Here is a 22,391-nt window from a genome sequence, read left to right as displayed (position 1 = left end):
AGCCCTGGTGCCCATAGGGACCCAGCCACCAGCCTTGGGGTTTTTTCCACATTCCTGGTTGAAGGGGCTCAAGCTTGGGTGAAGGCTCATCCCAGACAGATTTGGGCTGGAAATCACCAACCTGCAGCAGGTCGGACCCATTTCCATCACTCCAGCCATGGCTTCATCTCAACCCCCTTCTCCACCAGCTCCGCTGGAGCAGGCTGGCCAAAGGCCCCCAAACAGGCTTTTTTTTACACTGAAAATGGGAGCAAAACCAGTCCAACACCTCCCTCCTCCCAAACCCCCGCAGCACTTTGCTGCTTAGAGGAAAACAGCCCCTTACAACTCCAAAGTTTTATTTTATTTCATCCCCTCCCCAGGCAGAAAACACCAAGTGCCGCAAGTTTTTCCACGCCAAAACACACGCTCACCCACGCCGCCTCTGAGCCAAACCGCAGAAGAACCAACCCAAGGAAGGACAACTTAAATACACTCGCTTAAAAATCAAAATACCGACCCGACCCTCGCCAGCACCGTGCCGAAAGGGGGGTCCCGTATAAATACAGTGCAACAATTACAGACATTTCGCCATGGCACAATTAAAAGCTGTATCCAGCCCCGCGTCCAGGGGCTCATCCCGCGCTGCTTCCCAAGCCCCTTTCTGTCAGTGATGCTCTAGCCACCGGTTCATAGCATCCCTCTTCCCAGTACACTCCAGTTTTGATACCAGTATCTCTGAGAGGCTGGCAGGAGCTGGTATGGACTGGGGGAGAGTGGCCACAGGCCCCGGGAAATAATGGCTCCGTGCCCTGGCCAGGGATTTGCGAGAGCTGCTGATTTTGGAGGCAGCACCCACACATGAGCTTCATCCTCTCGTCACCCAAAGGTGACTTTAGCTTCTCTGCCTGATTATTTAAGGATATTCCAGCCATGGCGGGGGTAAACACCATTCAAAATGACCCAACATGAACCAGTCTAACTGGGGAGCAACTGGAGTGGTCTCAAAACATGACAAACCCCACCACCACTCAACGCAGCCCATTCTGGGCAGGGGTTTCTCTGACACCCAGGGGTGCCCCTAATCCACCCCATGCACCCAAAGGCACCCCCAGTTTGGCTGCCAGCAACTGGGGGGGGGGGGTATGGTGGGGAGCATTGGTGCTGGCACCCCGTGGTTTTATGGCCAGCACTGGGGTGAGACCTGGGTGGATCCTTCCCAGGGCGCTCCCGGAGCCCAGCAAGGTGACAAACACAGCCCCAAGGTGACAACCAACCCAGGAGAGCAAGAAGCCACCCAGGGTGACCAACACGAGCCCCCCCCACACCACCCTCAGAAAACCCAGCACTCCCCGAGCCACCCCACTCTCCAGCCGCCCTGCAGAGCCCCCACGTACTCGGGACACAAGTGACCGGAGGGGACAAAGGCGATGAATGGGGAGATGGGGGGAGGGGCTCAGTGCTTCAGCAGGTCCCCCAGGTCATACACATCAAAGAGGTCACTGACGCCCTCACCCTCCAGCCCCCACAGATAGTCGTCCTGTTCCAGGGGGGGCGAGAAGGTGACGAAGGGTCCCGAGTCCAGATGGGAGGGGGAACAGGGCAGCTGGTCCTCCGTCTGCTGCAGGAGGTGCGGGGGTGAGCCCAGGAGCCCAGCCTCCACCTCCAGCAGCGAGCTGGGCTCCCCCGGGACGGTGAGAGGCAGAGATGGGGGGGAGGAGGGGGTTCCCGTGCCCCCCCAGCTCTGGGGGATGGCATGAGGTGGCTGTAGGGCTGGCCCGGGGCTGTTCAGTGGGGAAGGGGTTACAGCGTGGTCCCGTGGGGAGGTGGCGGCGGAGGGGACACCGTGGTCCTTGGTGGGGCTCCCCTCCACGATCTCCTCCGGGCAGAGGTACACCTCGATGGGGCCATTGGTGCTCTTCAGGTGGAGCTGGAGGCTGTCCTGGGGAGGGGGGGGGGGGGGGGGGGGAGAAGAGCAAGGCTCAGGGGGCACCCAGAAGCGCACCCATATCCCACCCCACTGCCCCCAACCCATGCGGGGTCCAGGCGGGGCATTGCAACCCCTCAAGAACCAGCTCAGGGTCAAACAGCCCCAACAGAGACACCCCGAAACCAACCAGGGCCACATTGGGCTGCACCCTCGGGACACCCTAGACGAACCCCACGAGGATGGTGCAGATACAGCAGCACCCCCAGCAGCACCCCGCTGCAAAGGGTGGGGAACAGCTCCCAGCCCCCATCCTGACCCCGCACGCACCTCGCTGAAGTCCGGCACCTCCAGTTGCGTCTCCGGGGGAGCCTTCACGGCGATCACCGTCTGCTCCTGGAAGTCGCTGATGGCGCGGAGGTCCTGGTAGGTGACGTACGCCAGCGTGGACGGGGACGAGGTATAGGAAAAAAGAGGGGCTGCGAGCGGGATGGCTCAACCCCCCCATTCCAGCGGCTGCCTTTGGACATCCCCCCAGCCCGGGGGAAGCCAACTGGAGGAGAAAGGGTCCCCAAGACCCTGTCCCCTGTCCCCAAGGCCTTGTCCTCCCTCCTTATCTCCCCCAGCAAGGATATCTCTGGTTGGCTTCGTCGTCGGCCAGCTGCCGGAGCTGCAGGGCGCAGTCCTGCAGGAGCTGGTCCAGCGTCCTCTCCGTCCTGGCCAGCTCGGCCAGCTCACCCCGCAGCGCCTGCTGCTTCGCCGTCACCGCCGCGTCCTCAAAGATCCCCGTCCCCCTGCCAAAGGAGGTGGCACCTGAGCGACAGCACACCCTACGTGTCCCCGAGCCACCTGCGCCCCCCCCCCCCCCCCGCCCTGCCCCATCCCGTGTCCCACATCCACCCCCCCCCCCCCCCCAGCATCGCTTACATCCACTGAATGTTGTTCTTGGACTTCTTGCGGATGAGCTGGATGCCCTCCAGCACGTTGGTGATGTCGTAGATGCGACGTTTCTGGACCTCCAGCACCTCGGCCGCCCGGTTGAGATCCACGACGCCGTCGGGCGACTCGCTCAGCAAACAGATGAATTTTTTGGTGAGCAGCCCCAGCGAGGTGTCGTAGCGAGTCTTCTCCCCGGGGGACTTGGGGGCTGCAGGGAAACGAGAGACACCACCCCCCCCCCCATCCTCTCCTTAGTGTGGGCCACGGGATGGAAGTGACACAGGGCTGGACACACTGGGGACATTAAACACTGCACGATCCCTAACCTGGTGGAAAAATAACCCAGAAACAACCGCCCCAGAGAGCTTTCTGCCAGCACGGTGAGTTGAACCGGCTCAAAGAGCTGCCGAGCAGCAGCAAGGAGAGGCTGAGGGGTGGGCACTGCTCCCACGGTGCCACCTCGGGTCACTTTGGGTGGTGCTAGAGGGGACATTGCAGCAGCTCCGAGGGGAGAGAAAAGGGGTCTGTCCCCCTCCCAGCTCACCCCTGCCCCGTCTCGCCCAGCACCACTTACTCCTGGGGCTGGGGACCTGCGCCAATGTCCTGCCCTTCCCCTTGGGCGTGCGAAATTCAGGGCCCTCCAGGTCCAGCTTCCTCTTGGCCTGGAGCAGGAGAGAAAAATCTCACATTGGGGCGAGCCAGACATTCCCCTGAGACCCCCGGACCCTCCCTGGGGCATCAGCCAAGCCCTGGGTGCCACAGCTTGGGGGGGATCATCCAGTTGCAAAACCCCCTTTTGCAGCGCCCAGCAGGGCGAGGAGCTGCCGGGAGAGCTGGGTGGGGAGGACATGGGGGGTCCCAGCACCCCCCCCGTGGCTTCCTGCCCGCTTCCTCCGCAGCCCACCCCGGTGCTCCCCTGGCAGCCGCGGGGAACCCACCGGGATTTCCCCTCACCCCCAGCTCCTGGCACTGCTCCGTGGGGTTGAACCCTGGGAATGGCGGCAGCTCCGAGGCCGGATCGTTGCCCTCCCACCCTGCCAGCTGGCTCGTTGGGGTGCGAGGTTACACCCCCCCACACCCCCCCCCCCTCCCCCCAGCTACGGTTGGAGGCAGCCGAGGGCACCCAGCTGCCACCAGCGCACCTGGGACCAGCCGGGCTTAGTCCCCCCCGGGGACCCGTGGGTGCCACAGACACGTGCACCCAACTGGAGGGAAACTGGGGCAAGGTGGGGGGGGAGAAAAGAGCCCCAGGGAAGGGGGAGGGGGGGTGCAGCAGAGCAGATGCAGAGAGGAGCTAGGGGGGGTGTCACCCAACCACCTCCCTCAACACATGCAAATCCCCCAGGATCTCCCCCCTACATCCCCAAATACAAGCAGAGGGACTTTAGGGGGGCCACTTTGACTCAGCAGCAGAAAGCAGCCCCCTCAGCCTCATCCCATACCTCCACATGCCCCCCCAGTACCTGCTCCCAGGCCGGGCTGTCCCATAGGGTCCCCCCCAGCATGTCCCGCATGGCACCCAGGTCCCCGTGCCGGCTCAGCGCAGCTCTGACGGCGGCTCCTTGGGGAGCACACCCCACTTTGCGGGGAAGGGTTGGGCACCTCGGCAGCGTTCCCACCCAAGGGGGCTGGCGGGAGAGGCGCCGGGGGCTGTTTTCCGCCCCCCCAGGGAGCCAGGTTGGTCCCAAGCTCCTGTGGGAATCTGTTCCCTCCCTCCCTTCCCCGAGCAGGTTTTCCCCAGCGAACCCCCGCACCCCCGGATCTGCCCCCGAGCTGCTGGCACCCCCAACGCTTTGTGCCGAGCGCATGGGAAACACCTGCCCCGGATCAGACCCCACGCGTCTGCCAGCAAGATTTGGGACAAGACTGGGGAGGGGGGGGCATCATTCTGACCCCCTTTCTGCTGGCACCCAAACCCTTTGCTTCTCCGGACACCGAGGGCTGCGGCCACCCATGTGTTCCCATCGCTGATGGAGCGGGGAGGTGAGCTGTACGCAACTTGTTCAAACAGTTGGGAAACTGAGGCACAGAAGCAACCTGGTGTCCCTGGCCACCTCCGACACCTCCCCCCCCCCTCCCAGCCACAGCCACCAAGGTGGTGTCCCCTCCCCACGTGCAGGAGGGGAGAAAGGGGGAACCCCTGCTCCCCCCATGTGCAGTTTGGGGGAGCTCGGTGGGCTCAGGCAGGGGCAAGACCCGGCAGTGTTGTGACACACCAGCGAGGGACAATGGACAAGGGGGTCCCTCCTGTGTCCCAGCTGCCAGCCCCCCCCCCCCCCCCCCAGCCGGGCAGGATTAGGCACACGACAGCTGAGAGGGGCACAGCGAGGGGCTCCCAGCACCCTGCCAGGGCTGGGGTGGGGGGGAAGATGAACCAGAGCAGTTGGGGGGGCAGGAACCAAACCCCCAAGACACACACCCTCATCCCCCAGGGCATGACAGGGACACACACACACCCCCCCTCCCCATGCCAGCGACACCCCAATATGATGTGGGGGTGGGAAAGGAGGCTCGACCCTGCCCTGGGTGAGGGCAGGAGCCTGCTGGGGTGGGGGGGTGCAGGCTGGGGCCCCTGCCAATTCTGCCTGCCAAGCAGCCCTCGGCCCAGCCCTGGCGCCAGGGGCTACACCCTGCACCCAGCCCAAGCATCAGAGCAGCCCTTTCCCCCCCGGGGGAGGCCATGGCGGGCTCCTCCTGCCAACCCTTCCTTTCAACAGCACCCGCTGCCTTCTCCGGGCTTGCCTGGGCCCCCCCCCACCCCGGGCCACCCCCGTCCTCCCCGGGGCGTGGGAACGCAGTGCCCGGGGACGGGCACCTAGAGCTGGCTTGGGGCGGCGGAGGGCGGGGGGAAGGCACCCCAGTGCCACCGCACTGGGGATGCTGCTCATGCCAAGGGGCTGCTGGATCAGGCCCCCCAAGCGCAGCCTCCGCTGCCTTTGGGGTGGCTGAAGGTTAGTGGGTATGGAGAAGGGGGGCAGGGGGATGCAGAACCCCCAGATTTAGGGGGTATGGGGGGTTTTCAGTGGGCAGGGAAAGGAGGCTGACCACAGCCCTGGCCTCAGGATGGAGAGACCACCCTGCGCTGGGGAGGAAGGCTGTACCCCCACCCTGGGTAAGGCTCCCCGCTCCGGGAAGCAGCCGGCATCTCCATCCCCTCCAACAGCCCCAGCCCGGGAGGAGAAAGGCCTGACTGGAGATTTTTCCCCAGGGAAGAGGAGCTGAAAGCTGTCAAAGCCAGAGCCAGAAAAAGCCCCTCTGAGGGCAACACGACAGCCACCACCTTCCCACCCATCGCGACCCCCTCCCCAGCTCACCGCACCCACAAAAATCCCCCCTCCTGCCCCTGCAGAAAAGCCCTTGATGGAATCAAGGAGGGCATGGGATCATCCTGGGTTGTCCCAGGAAAATCCGGGTGGTGCTGAGCAGCTCTCCCGCTGGGGAAGGGCTTCAGCCCAGCACCCACAGGGGCTCCCAGCCTGGGTGCTCTTTGCACGGGCGGCTCAGCCCTGCCAGCTCGAACCGAAACCGCAGCGGCCTTTGTCCCAGCACGGAGGAGGCAGGGAGAGCTGGGACCCCACAGTAAAGACATCGCTCTCTCCAGGGCTCCTTCACAGCCCTGAGCCCCTGTAGAGATCCCATGGCCCCTATGGGGATCCCATACAGCCAGGAGCAGGGCAAGTACTCAGGATGGGATTGGCATGGGCTAAATCTGCTCCAAAATACGCATTTTTTCATGGGGGAAAATGCATTTACCTACTCCAGGACCCTCAAATTAGAAACTAAGGGAAAATCTGTGTCTTTTTTGGGCCACAAGAGACAACCCATCCCGCTTGCCCGCGGCCAGACGCAGGGTGATGGGCTCCCTCCAGCTGGACGAGGTGACCCCAGAGCATTTATACGGCACAAATCCAGCAAGCAGGTGGGAGCGGCTGCAACTGCCCTGCTCGGGAATTGCGAGGAAACTCTCATTATCTGATTGCCCCGGATCTGCACACAAAGGTTGTACCCATAAACGGGGTGGGGGGAGCCCCAGCTGCCAGGGCTGCGAGCGTCACACTGGGGTTGGAAATGGGATCTCTAGTGCTGGGAACGGGATCGCGGCATCAGGGAATGGGATAGGGACGGAGGGGAATATTGCTTGCCAGCCACCAAGGGGGAGGCAGGAGCATTTCATGTCCCCAAGTGTCACACAAGCTCCCCCAGACCCCATTCAGAGGACACTCACAGGCAGGAGCACCCTGAGCATCTCCTGGCGTGGATGATGATGATGGTAGCGATGCCGAAGAGGCCGTTAGCCCAAAACCCCTTGCACCCAAGTATCACAAGCACTTTGTGCCCCCAAGTGTCACACGAGCCCCCGCCCCCCCCCAGACCCCATTCAGAGGACACCCACAGACAGGAGCACCCTGAGCATCTCCTGGTGCGGATGATAATGATGATGATGATGCCCAAGAGGCCGTTAGCCCAAAACCAGCTCCGCAGCAACGCATGGAAACAGGGCTGTGAGTTCGTGGGGTGTCTTTAGGGGAGGGGGTGGCGGCACGGCTGTCTCCTTAAACAACAGCCCCCAGCAGCGCAGGATGCGGCATCTCACATGGTTCGGAGACAAAGAGGCCGGAGAGGAGACAGGTGGCCCCGGAGCCCCCCGGGATGGAGCTCGCCAACGGCCCCAGCCCACCCCGCAGCCATGGCACGAAGCGGGGAGCGAAGACACCCCCTCTCCCCCAGCCTCGGCAACGTCCCCAGCTGGCACGGAGCATCAGGGATCAGGGAAAGGGTGGGTGGTGATGGGGAATAAATAAATAAATCAAGTCTAGAAAAAACTAAATTGAAGTTAGAGGGGTCTGGGATCCCTCCCAGGACCCGGGGAGAACAGAGGCTCACAGTGAGGGCTGGACACGCGCCCGGGCTGGGGCAGGCAGGAATTAAATGCCAGCTGCCAGCGGGGCCGACCGGCTGGGGGCTCAGCGGGGGCCCTCCAGGAGGGGAGAGGGGTTGGGCAGAGCCACCCGTGCACCTCGACGCTGGGCACGGGGCCAGCGGCCAACCTTGGGCCTCAGTTTCCCTATGTAGGGGCAGCGGGCACCAGGCATTGTGGGCGCAGCCCTGACCCCTGGCTTGGTGACAATGACACAGGCAGGGCCGGTAGCCCCCTCTCCATGCCAACCTGCACAGCTCCCAGCGTCACCCCTGCTTCAAAGCCTTGGGGTGTCCCATGGAGGATGGGGATTGCTTCAAATTCACACACACACCACACCCCCCCCCAAAAAAAAAGGCATTGCAAGCGCCGCTGTGACCACAGGCAGGAACCAAGCTCGGGCAGCAGCACTGAAACACCCCTGCCCCACGTCCCCCCACCTCCCCGGGTGACGTATCAGCCCAAGGGTGACAGCCCCAAAGCAGGGAGAACCAGCAGGCAGGGAGGGTGCTCCCCACACCCACACACCCAGAGCAGGCAGGAGCACTGCCTGCACCCAGCCCTCGCTTCCTTAATGTGCAAAGAGGTTTGCAAAGGGCCTCAGCGCCATGGCCCGGGGTTTGGGGCAGGACCCGAAAGGCTTGCATGCCAAAAAAAAAAAAAAAGAAAAAGAAAAAAAAAGAAAAAAAGGGCCAAAAAAGGCCAAAAAGCGGAAGCCGGGAGCCAGCTTTGTGGGCACACAGGGGCGAAGGGAAGTTGAGAAATGTATGAGCCATTTCACTGCGACTTCTGATTTCAACTCTTACCCTCCCCCACCCCAAAGAGACACCTTAGGGGGGGTGCAAGACCCCAATATAAGCTGCAAAATTAGGAAGAAAGGAAAGGGGAGGAGGGTTTTGAGCTGTACATCCTGGGGTCACCCACCCCTTGCTCCCCACCCAGCGCAGAGAACCCCAGACCCCCGTCCCACCGAAGCGGTGCCCAGGGAGGGGGTGGGGGCGCAGACACCTTACCGGCAGCCGTCCCACCGAGGCCGAGCGGAGGGTCCTGAGCTGCGGGCCCTGGGGGGTGGCGTAGAGACACCCCCCCCGGGGAGCAGGGACGTTGACAGCCGCCGGTGTGTAGACCTGGGTGAAACAGCCGGTGGGTAACGGGGAGCTGCCCAGGCTGGAAACCCCCCGTTCCACGGAACCCATCACCGACATGACCTTCTTCGGGTGATGGGGGGGGGGAGGGAGGGCGGTGCCCCCCCTCCCCGAGGCGGGGGCCACTCCCTTGGGGAGCCGCAGCATTGCAAAGTCCTTTCCGAGAAGCCGGGGGAGGGGGCAGAAGGTTCTCCAGCCAGGAGAAACAGCGGGGAGGGGTGTCACAATCTCAGCGGTGGCATTTTTGGGGAGCAGGAGGTGGGGGGGGGGGTCCCACCGGGCGCTGACACCGGCCGCTCTCCAAAAAAACCACCGCCCCCCCCCCCCCTTCCCCGAAAAGCTTTGCAGAGAAGTAAGACGGCAGCGCCGCCAAAAGCGGGCGGAAAAAGAGGCTTTGGCCCCAAAATTCGCCCGGGTGGGGCCGGGGCCCCGCCTCGGCCCCGCTGCCCCCCGCGCCCGGCTCCGCTCCTGCCCGATCGCGCCCGGCCCCGATCGCTCCTTTTCTTTTTTTTTTTTTTTTTTCTTTTTTTTTTTTTTCCGGTTTTTTTTTTTTTTTTTTTTAAGCGCCAAACGCCGTCCCGCGAAATTCAGATCTCCCGCGGAAAACGCCGGGCGCTGATTGGCTGCTGCCGCCGACGCCACGCCCCCTCCCTCCCCCGCGGCAGCCGCGCCAGGAGGGGCCTTAAAGGGGCCGCGCGGCAGCGAGCGGGAGGGGAGGGGCGGAGCCCTGCATGCAAAACAGAGCGGGGCGTGGCCTCTTTGGGACTACCTGCTGGGGGATGGGCGGCGCCCGGGATGGGGGGGGGGTGTCACTGGGGTCGCGATCGGGACTGGGATTGATTTTTCATTCATTTTATTTAATTTTATAACACTTTTACGAAATATTTCTTTATTAAGGGGCACCCCCCAACCCCAATCTGGTGGGTTCCAGCCTGGGGGTTGGAACCCCCCGGTCCCCATCACCACCCCCCTCCCCAGCCCCAGCCATTCGGGGTGGGGTCTGCAGCTGTTTGGGAGACAGAACCTTTTGGGGTCCCCCCACCCAGGTGCCATCTGGCAGCAAACACCACCCCCGCCGCTGGAGGCAGGGGGCGGGCAGGGGTCGGCGCTGGTGGGGGGGGGGGCAGGACCTCAGAAGGACTCAGTGTGAGCCCCTGGTTCACCCACCCAACCCACCACCCACTGCCTCTGCTCCCGGCCATCGGCCCACCCACCACGTGTCCCTTGGGGTGCCCCAAGGCTGCCCGGCAAAGCGGAAGGAGAAAGAGGGGGTGAAAGGCTCCCCGTTTGGCCCGGGGGGGGGGGATATTTCGGGGTGCAGAAAGCACCAAGGCAATGGTGAATCGCTGGGTGGGGATGACTCTGAGACTTAGTGGGACCAGTAAAAGGCCACCACAGCCACTGAGTCGAGCCACAGTTCAATCCTGCTGAGGCCACCGAGCCACAGTGGCTGGGTCCTCTCCATCACCTCGGTCCTCTCCATCACCTCGGTCCTCTCCATCACCTTGTTCCTCTCCATCTCCTGGTTGCCCTCCATGGCCTGGTTGCCCTCCATCCGCTCTTCCCTCTCCATCGTTCTCCTCTCCAGCATAACGCCACTTCACGTCCAGGTCTGAGATGGTGATGTTCAGGTGCGGAGATGGACTCTCTTGCAGAGAAGCCTCCTGGGAGACAGACAGACAGACGCACACACCAGCACGATGGCCTCTGCTGTGGATGAGGATGGACACCAAACTTCCAGACTCCAACTCAGTTGCGGGGGGGAACCCCCAAAAATTTGCCAGGAGCCTCCAATCCAGGACAGACATTTGCCTCCCACCACACAAGGGCTTTGAGGCAGAACAAAAAGCCTGGCAGCAGTAAAGCCACCGCGTGGCTGGGCACCGAGTCCCTCTGCCAGGAACACGGCTGAGCTTGGCAGCTCAACCCACCCAGAGCTTCATCCATCCCCCTACGGGGAGAAGACAACTGCTGCCTCCATTTCAGCGCACAAAGACAACGCCGTGCCCAGCCGGGTGGAGAAATCGGTGTCGCTTGGCTGCCTTGGGCTGGGTTCAGCTGGGTGACCCTTGGGACACAGACAGGGACGTTGGGGTAGAGGGAGGGTGCGGGTTCTGGGGGCTCGGGCTGGCAGGTTGTGCCCCTGTCTTCTCCAGTTTGGACAAAGTGGAGATGGTGTCCCCACACGTCATCAGTGTGACCTCGCTGGGATAAGGGCTGTCCGTGAAGGTGGTGTAGAAAAGCTTCAGCTCGTGCTCCTGCAGGACATCGAACTCGATGGCCCTCACCTCCTCGGGAGCACAGCCAAGGGGGGAGTTAGGAGCATCCTTCCCCCTCCCAGTACCTAATATCTGCTCAATAAGCCTTCTCCAGGCTTTCCACCAGCAAAGTCCTCTCCCATGCCAGAAGCCACAGGCTGATCTCTCCCTGTCACACCAATGCCTCCAGATGGGTGACGGCCACCAGCTTCCACCCCCCAACCCAAAAGGGACAGCTCTCTCTGGAGAGGTCTTTGCCTTGGCTCTGTATAAATGGACATCCACCCTACGACCAAGCCAGCAAAGAGGAAGGAAGTTTGCAGCAGGTCTCACACATCCAGCTCCTCACGGCTCTGTTTGTGCTCCCTGATGTTCTTCCTGCTTTCCATGAGGCGCTGGACTTCGTGCAAGTTCTCCTGGCTCAGCTTGTCCAACTTGCTGTAGGTGAACAGGTCCTGGGAGATGTATGTGGAGACCCCGTCCCCCATCACCTTCAGGCTGAGCTGAGGGTCCATCTTGGCTTCTCCACCATCCAGCTGGAAGGGTTAACGCAGCGATGTGGCTATGTCCTCTCTTCCACCAGCTGCACACAAGGACCAACCCTCATCATCAAACAAGCCAAGCCCAGAGTCCAGCACCACGGAGATGGAAATCCCGGCTTTTAAATGCTGATGGTGGGTGCAAAGTGCAGATCTCTGCTACAACCGGCTTCAAACCGCTGGAACATCTCCACTTCTGGCCTCCTCCCCTCCTCCCGTCAATGCTTTTTGTAAGAAACGCCCATTTTATCAACATTCTCCTGGCTTTGGGCTTGGGAGGAAGAACCATGCAGCTCTTCTCCACCCGGGCCATCTCTACAGGGGATCACCAAAACAGAGTGGCTTTCTGCCCGTCCTTGCCCACAGAGCCAGCCTGCCCGGGGTGCCCAGTCACGGCTCTCCTCCAGGCTGGGCTCCTGCTCCCTCTGCTCCTCCTTGGCGTGGGTGAACCGGGATTCCCACAGGCTGGATGTCACCACAGCCACCAGCAGGTTGGCACAGATGAAGGCCTTGCTCGTGACGAAGATGATAAATGGCCACCATCATTGTCAGGGTCTGCCCATCTTCCTCGTTGGGGACAAGGACCGCCTGGTTGACAGTTGGTGCTGGCCACCTCCCCAGCACCAAGCCCCAGGGGAGCCTCTCAGAACAAAGGCCTTCCCCAGGTCACCAAAATGGGACAGACTTGCCAAATCGATGATGCTCAGCACCAAGAAGATTTGCATGGAGATAGTGATGGGGGTCCTGGTATCTTCCCCATGCTGGAAAGGGTGCTCAGCACCCTCCAGCCCCCAGCACTTGGGCTCTCTGGCATGAACAGGGTCTGGCCAAGCTCCTCAGCCTCAGTGCTCGAGCTGAAAAACCCCTCCAGCATCCCCAAGCCTGCCAGGGAGGTGGGATGGACCAACATGGTGGGAAAGGACTGTCCTGCTGCTGGCTCTGTGCCTGCTGTCCCCAAGGTGCCACGGCCAGAGCTGGACCCTGTTGGCCAAGACACTTCCCCAGGCCGATGCTCCCAGCTCAGGCAGGCGTTTCCTGGCCACTGACCAGCACGGAGAAAAAGAGGACGAACATGATGATGCAGAGGTTGGGGATGACCTTGAGGAAGGCCTGAAGCATCCTGGCAGCAGCCTCATCACCCCAGGGCATAGGCGAGAGGTCCCATTGCTGCACTGACTGCGGTGGGGGCAAGATCCAGGAGACCTGGGTCTCCTTCTGATTTCTCCCCTGAGGGTCTCCACTGCACCCCCAAACCAAGGTGAAAAAACCAAGGGTGAAGAACAAGTGATGATGTTGCCTTTCCCAGTGCAGATCCAGCACGTGGGATGGTGCCACCACGCCTGGTCCACGGCATTTCTGCTCAGACCAAGATGGGGTCACCAGAGATTTTTGGGGATGGCACTCCATACCCTTGCTCACCTCAGGATCTGGAAAGTCTTCTAGACATTCAGGTTGGGGATCAGGGGCCCCACCATGAGGCAGACCATGAGGAAGAAGATGAAGATGTTCCAGCTGTCCTGCAGGAAGAGAAGCAGAGGGCTGAGGCTGAACATGTGGACCCCAAATGAGGGCCCTTCCCCTAACATTCCTCCCCCAGGAGGGGGGGGAGAGGGGGCTGCAAGGGGCACAAGTGCCCCATGGCGCTGCCCACAGGGGCTCAACTGGCCTGGTAGCAGGTGATGGGCCACCAGCTGAGCACAGGTGGCCAGCAGCCACAGCAGCCCCAATGCCAAACATCCCTGTGCCTGGGATGGGGGCAGTGGAGGAGGTCCCGGTCCTTCTGGGGGGGTGACCAGAGGAGGTCCCGGTCCTTCCCGCGGGGGCACCGGAGGAGGTCCCGGTCCTTGCCAGGGGGGGCACCGGAGGAGGTCCCGTTCCTTGCCGGGGGGGGCACCGGAGGAGGTCCCTGTCCTTGCCGGGGGAGCACCGGAGGAGGTCCCTGTCCTTGCCGGGGGGACACCGGAGGAGGTCCCGGTCCCTCCCGCGGGGGCACCGGAGGAGGTCCCTGTCCTTGCCGGGGGGGCACCGGAGGAGGTCCCTGTCCTTGCCGGGGGGGGCACCGGAGGAGGTCCCTGTCCTTGCCGGGGGGGCACCGGAGGAGGTCCCTGTCCTTGCCGGGGGGGGCACCGGAGGAGGTTCCTGGTCCTTCCCGCGGGGTACACCGGAGGGTGTCCCGGTCCTCACCGGGGGGCAACCCCGCAGCCCGGCAGCGCGGTGAGCCGGGCTCTTCCTCCTCTCCCCTGGAGGCGGCAGCAGCGAGCCGCGGCTGCGGGTCCCGCCCCGCCCCGCTGCCCCCCCGGCCCTCCCCCGGCCCCGGCGGCCCCGGCACCGGCGCGGCCGGAGTCGGTGAGGGACCGCGGGATGGAGAGACGCAGGGATGGATGGACACGGGGAAGGAGGGATGGAGGGACCCCGGGAAGCTGGGATGCAGGGATGAAGGGACACTGGAGCACAAGGACAGAGGGATGGAGGGGGGACACAGGGAGAGAGGGATGGAGGGATGAAGGGATGGAGGGTTAGAGGGATGGAGGGATGGAGAGATGCAGGGATGGAGGGATGCAGGGATGGAGGGATACAGGGATACAGGAACGCAGAGATGGAGGGATGAAGTGATGGAGGGACTTAGGGACAGGTGGATGCAGGGAACGAGTGATGCAGGGAGGGAGACACAGAAATGGAGGGATGAGGGACTCGGGGACAGAGGAACACAGGGACATGGGGACGGAGCGACGCTGAAGGCCTCCAGCCCGGCTCGCCACAGCTCCCACCTTTCAGTACAGCCAGAAACCTCTGAGCCAGTTGAGCAGGACCTTGGCCACCAGGGCCACCAGCACGGTGCTGTCTGTGACAGCTCCACCAAACTGGAACTGGAAGGAGAAGAGGAGAAGGTGAGAGCACCGCCGGGCCCCAGGGCAGGACCGAGGGACACGTGGCGATGGGCCACCAGGAAACCACCCGAGGTTGTCCCATCAGGCCTACGTCAGGTGTAAACCACAAAGGCTTGTGGATTCTCCAGTGGCTAGTAGGGATGAGCTCGCTGCCCAGATGTGAGCACGGTGACCCCCTCCCCAAGCTGGCGGGGAAGGAGCCACGTTGGGGCATCTCTCTGCCGCCAAAGGGGGTTGTGGAGTTTCATGGACTCATCCCAGAGGCAGCAAAAGGGCTGGGGAAAAGGCGAGAGAGGGGGAAGGGGCAGTGGCAGGCGGTGGTGGGACAAGGGACACATGCCAGCGCTCCCAGAGCCAGGCTGGGCCAGTACCACCATGGCCTTTCCCAGTTATTCCAGCAGAGCCTCTACTCTGTCCCAGTTTGCTTCCTGGAGCTGCAGCAGCTTCTGTCTATACCAATGGGGAAACTGAGGCACGGAGGGAGCTCGGGGACACAAAGACCCCATTTTTCTGTGGATGGAGAACCAGGTTTCTCTGCTGATTCAGCCCCATGACTGGGATGATCCTCACCCACGGCCAGGGCCACCCCCAGGAGAGCCCACGGTGCCACGACTGTGTCCCCCTGGGTGTCAGGCGTTCAGGTCTTTCTGGGGGATCAAGCCCAGGACAAAGCTCCAGGCGCCAAATCCCCTCATTAATTAAAACCCAGCAGTAACGAGCTTTCCTACCTTCGCTCCAGCCTTTGCCTCCCTGCAGGCTTGGTCCTGGTGAATTTTGGGGCCACGTTCAGGCACGTAGGGAGCCCTGGTCCCTCCATGGGACAGAGCCCCAGTGTCACCCGTGGGAAAGGGAAGGCGAGGGGCTGGCAGGAGCACACGGGGTGGCTGCTAGGATGCGGGGTGGTCTGCAGGGGAATGGGGAGGGGGCTTTGCTTTGCCCACCTGTAAAATGAGGCGGGACAACAGGGTTAGCCCCGCCCCCCCCCCCCCCTTCCCATAACACCCCCAGGAGCTCCAGCCAAAGGGGTGCTGAGCTCTGCCGCTGCTCCGTTTGCAGGATGAGCCCTCCCTGGCAATTAGGAGCCTCTGGGACGGAGGGTGCCAGCGGAAATTCGGGGCCCTCTGGGAGGGTGATGGGGGAGGCCGGGGTTTTGTTCGCCCCTTCCCCACAGTGGAAATCCCAAGCGTGCCTCAGTTTCCCCACTCCGCGCTGGCGTGGGAACTAGAGCAGGGCGAGGCGTGAGCAAGAGCGTCGAGGGCGCGGGGAACGCCCTGCGCAGGGCAGGATGGGGCCCAAAATACCCCGGCGGCCCTGACTCATTCCCACCCACGGAGCCAGGCCGGGCTCAGGCCCATCTGGAAGGGCCGCAGGGTCCCCCCGGGGGGAGGGCGGCTTCCAGGGCTGGGGGCAAACCCCCTGCACCCCGGGGTGGGGGGCCCAGGGTGCTGGGTGGGGGCTGCGGGCTTGGATTTGGGGCGCCGGGCGTGTGCACGCGTGTGGCTGCGTGTCCCTGTTGGCTGGGTCGGGGTGTGCATGTGTGTGTGCGTGTGTGTGTGCATGCACCTGTGTGCATGTGTGTGTGCGTGCGTGTGCACGTGCGTGTGCATGCACGTGTGCATGCGTGTGCACGTGTGCATGCGTGTGTCCCTGTTGAGGGGGTGCACGTGCATGTTGCACCCCTGCTTGCAGCCCGTGTGCATCCATATGTGCGCGCCCACGCGTCTTGGAGGAGCACGTGTGCCTGGCGGGGGGTGTGGGGGGGGTGTGGGGGGTGTGCACACGTGTGTCTGCCAGAGCGTGCGTGTGTGCACACGTGCGTACCCTCACTGGGGTACGGGTGGCTGCACGCCTGCATGCGTGCGTCCATCAATGCGTGTGTTTGTGTGTAAGTGTGCAAGGGCACGTGTGTAAGTGTCTGTAGGCGTGTGTGTAAGTGAACATAAGCATGTGTAAATGCACACAGGAGTGTGCGAGTGCCCACAGGCATGTGTAAGCGCAAATAGGCATGTGTGAGGGCACATAGGTGTGTGCAAGTGCACATGGGCATGTGTAAGTGCACACAGGCACATGCAAGTGCACATAAGAATGTGTAAGTGCACACAGGTGTGTATAAGCGCACACAGGCGTGTGTCAGTGCACACAGGCATGTGCAAGAGCACATAGGAGTGTGCAAGAGCTCAGAGGTGTGTGTAAGAGAACACAGGAGTGTGTAAATGCATGTAGGAGTGTGTAAGAGCACGTAGGACCATGTAAGCGTATGTAGGAGTGTGTAAGAGCACAGAAGTGTAAGTGCACGTAGGTGTGTTTAAATACACACAGGAGTGTGTGAGAGCACAGAAGTGTAAGTGCACGTAGGTGTGTGTAAGTGCATGTACGTGTGTGTAAGTACACACAGGAGTGTGTGAGAGCATAGAAGTGTAAGCGCACGTAGGTGTGTGTAAACACACACAGGAGTGTGTGAGAGCACAGAAGTCTGTGTAAGTGCACACAGGAGTGTGTAAATGCATGTAGGAGTGTGTAAGAGCACGTAGGACTGTGTAAGCGCACCTAGGAGTGTGTAAGAGCACAGAAGTGTAAGTACACGTAGGTGTGTGTAAGTACACACAGGAGTGTGTAAGAGCACAGAAGTATGTGTAAGAGCACACAGGAGTGAGTAAATGCATGTAGGAGTGTGTAAGAGCAGAGGCGTGTGTAAGTGCACAAAGGAGTGGGTAAGAGCACAGAAGTGTAAGTGCACGTATGTGTGTGTAAGTGCACGTAGGTGTGTGTAAGTGCACGTAGGCGCGTGTAAGAGCACAGAGGCGTGTGTAAGTGCACACAGGAGTGTGTAAGAGCACAGAAGTGTAAGTGCACGTAGGTGTGTGTAAGTGCACGTAGGCGCGTGTAAGAGCACAGAGGCGTGTGTAACCGCACGTAGGAGTGTGTAAGCGCACACACGAGCGTGTCAGCGCACAGAGGAGTGTGTCCGCGCACACAGCCGTGCGGAAGCGCGCACAGGCGCGCGCCAGGGCCCCTAGGGGGGCGTGCGCAAGCGCCCCCGGCCGTGCCTGCCCGCGCGCGCGCGCGCCCCCCCCACCCCCCCCCCCCACCGCGGGAGCGCGCCCCGCCGTGCCCGCGGCCCCGCCCGGCCCCGCTGCCCCGCCCCGGCCGCTGGCGGGGAGCCGAGGAGCGGCGCGGGGAGGGGAGGGGGGGGGGGGGGGTGCCGGGGAGCGGGGCCGGCCTTGGCCGGGGCAGGCGGCGGGAGGAGGAGGAGGAGGAGGAGGAGGAGGCGGCGGCGGAGGCGGGAAGCGCGGCGCAGACAGCGCGGCGCCAGCGGACACCTGCGCGCGGCTCCGGGCGCACAATGGCGAGTACAGGTGGGAGCCGCCGCCGCCGGCAGCGATTGCGTCAGGCGCCGCCGCTTGCCAAGAGGCGAGCGAGCCGGCCGGGCTGGCCACCGGCACGGCGGCTGGGGAGCGCTTGGCCTTCACCTCCCTCGGGTGGGGTTTTTTTTTTTTTGGGGGGGGGGGGGGGTTGGTTTTGGGTTTGGGTTGTTTTTTTTTTTTCTCTCCTCAGCCTCTTTTGGCACCCGCGCGGCGCGGCTGGGAAGGGAAAAGCTGGGTCGATGGGCGGGGGGGGGGGGGGCATTTTTTTTTTGTTACACTAAATCTACCCCGCAAAGTAAATCCCACCCCCGGCGCGGCAGCGGCGTCTATTTTTGGTTGCGTGTTTTTATCCTTTAACCCCAGGATTTTAGTTGTGGTTTTTTCCTTTTTTTTTTTTTTTCTTATCCCAGGATTTTAGTTGTGTGGGTTTTTTCCTTTTTTTTTCCCTTTTTTTTTTTTTACCCCAGGATTTTAGTTGTGTGGGTTTTTTCCTTTTTTTTTTCTTTTTTTTTTTACCCCAGGATTTTAGTTGTGTGGTTTTTTTCCTTTTTTTTTCCCTTTTTTTTTTTTTACCCCAGGATTTTAGTTTTGTGGGTTTTTTCCTTTTTTTTTTCTTTTTTTTTTTACCCCAGGATTTTAGTTGTGTGGTTTTTTTCCTTTTTTCTTACCCCAGGATTTTAGTTGTGTGGGTTTTTTCCTTTTTTTTTCCTTTTTTTTTTTTTTACCCCAGGATTTTAGTTGTCTGAGTTTTTCCCTTTTTTTTTTTTTTTTTTTTTACCCCAGGAAAGCATCGGCATCCCGCCCCAGCGCAGGCTGGGGGTCCAGGCAAGGCTTGTACCCCCCCCCCCCCCCCTGCCCTGGCTACCCCTGGGGCCTGGGAACGGCGGGGCGGCTGTTCCAGGAAAGGCACCGGGCTCCGGCTGCCCCGGGGGAGGCGGTGATGGCCCTGGGAGGCTTCCCAGGAGCCGGTGCCAAATCCTCGCCCTGCCAAACCCCGGCGCCCCCGGGGAGCCGTGGCCCCCAGCCTTAGCTGAGGGAATCCCCTGCCCTGAACCCCCCCCCCCCCCCCTCCCGCGGCGAGGGGACGGGGACATGGGGCCACCTCTGCTCCCCTGGCCTGGGCGTCCTTCTCCCCTCCCTGATGCCATTTCCAGCCCCCAAACCCCAGCAGGACTGGTTTCTCCCACCCCACCAGCGTCTGTCCCCACTTCTCCCAGTAACCCCAGCCCCAAACTGGGCTCATTAACTGCTCCAACGGGTCCAGGATCTCCACCACCATCATCCCAGCTGGGGGGACCCACTGTAAACTGGGGTGCTAACACTGCGGGGAGCTGCATTTTGTAGCTACCAAAACCCATCCCCTTCCCCTGGCTTATTCCTGGGGTGCTTTTTCCACCCATCCCAATAAATCCCTTTGGCACCTTTGGAGGACCACAACACCGGGGCAAAAGCCTATTTTTAGCCACAACACCGAGGTAAAAGATGGCAAAAGCCTATTTTTAGCCATTTAGCGTAACAGCAGCTCCCTTCCCAGAAGTGGTGGTTTCCACCCGGGACACCCTCACCTGCGCCGAACAGCCCCGTGTCACCCCGTCTCGCCCCAGCCACGGGGTGCCAGAGGGGAACCTGCCCTTGGGAAGCCTGGGTTCATCAAGCTGGGAGGATGGGGGGGATATTCCCAGGGGTTCATGATCCCGTTGGACCAGCTCTTGGTTTTCGGATGCCCCACGCGCTGCTTTTCCCCTGTGGAAATGCCCCTGGACAAGGGGATGCTTGGTGGGTGCCGGCTGCACCCCGAGCTCATGTTGGCCATCACAGGGAAGGGGGCTGAAGTCGGTGCATGTGGGGGAAGGTTTGCATCACCCTGTACCCCAAGACTCCTCCTGCCTTCCTCCTCCTCCTCCTCTCTTGCAGGCCCTGACCCAACTCACCTGGAGGCTGCAGCACCCTGGGGACACCCCGATGCCACTGGGCAAGCCCACCACAGCAAAGCTGGAGCCTGGCAGAGAGAATGGAGAAGATGGTGCTACAGGTGGGGGGAATTTGAACCCCAGGGAGAGCAGCCAGGCCCGACCCTGCTTGCAAGCAGGCCAGCACCTTCCCCAGGGAGCAGGATCCGGCCCAGCTGTGCTGCAGCCTTGGGGCTCCACAGCTGAGCTGCCCAGGGGGTCACATCTGCTCGGGGGCCAAAGGGAAACCGCAGCATTAATCCAAGGGAAGGAAAAGGTATTTCTGCTCCCAACACCCCCTTTTCCCCAGGGTGCTGCTCCCGGTGCTTCCCCGGGGGGGGCAGGAAGGTGTTCCAGGGCAGGCAGGGGTGTGCAGTGTGGATGGCACCTGGGGAAGAACTACAAGGTTCACAACAGCCCAAATTAGAGCCAGGGCAGCTGCAGCCCAGAAACTCCCCGGGGGGGGGGGGAGTAGCATCAACCCTTCCAGCCCCAGAGAAGCTCAAATCCAGCCCCAGGGCACCCGGCAGACATTTTCTGTAAGGCAGAGTGGAAAACCCTGGAAAAACCATCTTTTTACCCCCCTCCCGGGGCTCCAGCTACACCTCCAGATGGTCCCCGGGGCTCAGCAGCGTCTTCACTCTTTCCTTATCAGATAAGCAGAGCAGCACCCAAAATAGCTGGCAGACACCTCGGCCGGGAGACAGCAGCCTAGGGTTAATTCCTCCCATACCTGAGTTGACATTTCAAAGCTATTAAACAATTAATGAGATTCCTACGGTAACCCTAGAAAGTTAGAATCGGGGAGAGGGTTTGGGGGCTCCCAACCCCAGGGTGCTACTGTCCTACCCCTGGGTATATCTCCACCCCAGGGATGGGGAAAAAAAATAATAAAACATTCAAAGTGACCTGTTTTGGGTTGGTTGGTTTTTTTTTTATTATGTAAAAATGGTAACTTTTATAAAAAGTTTATAAAGCAAGTACAAGGCATGTTCGCAGAAATTCACCTTCCTGCACAAAAGGTACAAAACGTTATACTCTAGTATAGAGCTCCACAATACACGAGGCCGCGGCCCCAGAGAGTTTGGTTCATACTCGAGGATATGTGTGTGTCCCCCCTCCCCAAAACCCCCTAAAATCCCCTCCTCCCCCGCCCCCAACTCCCATTAAAACACCTTTAAAAAAAAGGACTCGCTGCTATAATCCAAAAATATACAGACAACCGCTTCTTCATCAGTCTTATCATTAAAAAAGTAGCTCGTTTTAAGGTTCGGGTCCGAAGTCCTGCTGAAGCCGGGATGCTGCTCCCCACGGAGGGGGTGACGGGGGGGTGCTGGCGGTGGAAGGGGGGGGTCGGGACCAGCCGCTCCCCGGGCCGGGAGGTCGCAGACAGCCCGGCGCCACGGAGGAAGCTGCTATTTACCTCCGGCTGATAACGAACCAGGAACCGACACCCGCTGCCTGTTTGCTAATTGGCACCGGGAGGAGAGAGAAAAAAAAAAGGGAGGAGGGGAAGAGAAAAAAAAAATATTTATTATTCAGTGTTGGGGTAGCTGGGGATTTGGGGGGCGCTGGAAGAAGGGGGAGCGCGTTGCGCCGGAGCCCGTTATCGGTCCCCTGGGGGTGCTGGGGGTGGGGGGGGGGATTGAGAGGGAGGATTGGGGGACACACACACTCACCTGATGGAGGGGCCATTAGTGACACAAACTTCTCTCGTCTTTGGAGCAGAGTTCAGAGGCGAGTTCGGCTGCCTGCAGAGGGACAGGGCTCAGGGTCACGGCGGCGGGGGGGATCCCCATCTTTCCCCCCCGCGTCAGCACACACACCCCCAAATGCATCCCTGCCCAGCCCAACCCACACCCACCCCCACCCCCCAAAAAAAACCCCAACGTATACACACACACCCCTCCAGCCCAAAGCAGCCCTTACCTTAAGGGAGAGCAGGGTGGCCTCGGAAGAGGGGTCGCGGCCCTTGGCCCCCTCCTCCAACACGATCTGGAGGTCGAAGATGTAGTCGATGACATGCTGGAGGATCTCCACCTGGCTCACCTTGGTACCTTGCGGGATCCCAGGCACCAGCTCCCGCAGTTTGGAGTAACAGTCGTTCATATCATAAAGCAAGTTCATGGGCTCCTCCAAAGCCGGGCTCTTGTTGTTGCTCCCCCGGGCGATGGCCAAACTTTGCTCCGAAAGGCAACAAACGGCCTCGTAGCAGCTCCGGACGGATCGCACCGGGCTGATGGCTTTCATGGTGCGGGCAGCGCTGGGCTGGGGATGCGGGAGAAGGATGGGGGGGCGGGGGACGGGTGGGATGGAGGGGGTAAGGGGGGGGGATGCCTGGTCCCGTCGAGGGGGAGGCGGAGGCGGCGTGCCGCGACGGCTGGGGCTCTGCTGGGACCTCCGAGCAGCGGCAGCACCGAAGCTTGGACCCCCCCAAACCCTTCGGAGCGTCTCCCCTTGTACCCCCAAACCCTTCGGAGCTCG

The 22,391-nt window shown here is 61.5% G+C and overlaps 2 protein-coding genes across 2 annotated transcripts; both read right to left on the bottom strand.

The window, feature by feature from the left end:
* Window positions 1–1,337: 1,337 nt before the first annotated feature.
* Window positions 1,338–9,055, bottom strand: E2F2 (E2F transcription factor 2). Its single transcript, XM_086480284.1, has 6 exons — window positions 8,777–9,055; window positions 3,420–3,507; window positions 2,834–3,053; window positions 2,542–2,700; window positions 2,237–2,351; window positions 1,338–1,921 (listed from the first exon to the last, which is right to left on the bottom strand). The coding sequence occupies exons 1-6, from the start codon at window positions 9,053–9,055 to the stop codon at window positions 1,436–1,438; spliced, it is 1,347 nt and encodes a 448-aa protein (XP_086336410.1). The 3' UTR covers window positions 1,338–1,435.
* A 12,546-nt stretch (window positions 9,056–21,601) lies between these two features.
* Window positions 21,602–22,157, bottom strand: ID3 (inhibitor of DNA binding 3). The gene is made up of 2 exons (XM_086479965.1): window positions 21,837–22,157; window positions 21,602–21,658 (listed from the first exon to the last, which is right to left on the bottom strand). The coding sequence occupies exons 1-2, from the start codon at window positions 22,155–22,157 to the stop codon at window positions 21,602–21,604; spliced, it is 378 nt and encodes a 125-aa protein (XP_086336091.1).
* Between the last annotated feature and the right edge of the window lie 234 nt (window positions 22,158–22,391).

The sequence above is a fragment of the Leptosomus discolor genome, chromosome Z (genome assembly GCF_034619465.1).
Source record: "Leptosomus discolor isolate bLepDis1 chromosome Z, bLepDis1.hap2, whole genome shotgun sequence".
Lineage (NCBI taxonomy): Eukaryota > Metazoa > Chordata > Aves > Leptosomiformes > Leptosomidae > Leptosomus > Leptosomus discolor.
This window is presented reverse-complemented; position numbering and strand designations above follow the sequence as displayed.

What these genes read in the sequence shown, in the direction of transcription:
- ID3 (XM_086479965.1), bottom strand. Translation starts at nt 22,157, where the DNA reads ATGAAAGCCATCAGCCCGGTGCGATCCGTCCGGAGCTGCTACGAGGCC. An exon ending in CCACCCTGCTCTCCCTTAAG is followed by an intron (nt 21,659 to 21,836) that starts GTAAGGGCTGCT and finishes GTCCCTCTGCAG; the next exon opens with GCAGCCGAACTCGCCTCTGA.
- E2F2 (XM_086480284.1), bottom strand. Translation starts at nt 9,055, where the DNA reads ATGCTGCGGCTCCCCAAGGGAGTGGCCCCCGCCTCGGGGAGGGGGGGC. An exon ending in AAGAACAACATTCAGTGGAT is followed by an intron (nt 2,701 to 2,833) that starts GTAAGCGATGCT and finishes CTCCTTTGGCAG; the next exon opens with GGGGACGGGGATCTTTGAGG. An exon ending in GACGACGAAGCCAACCAGAG is followed by an intron (nt 2,352 to 2,541) that starts ATATCCTTGCTG and finishes GTCCCCGTCCAC; the next exon opens with GCTGGCGTACGTCACCTACC.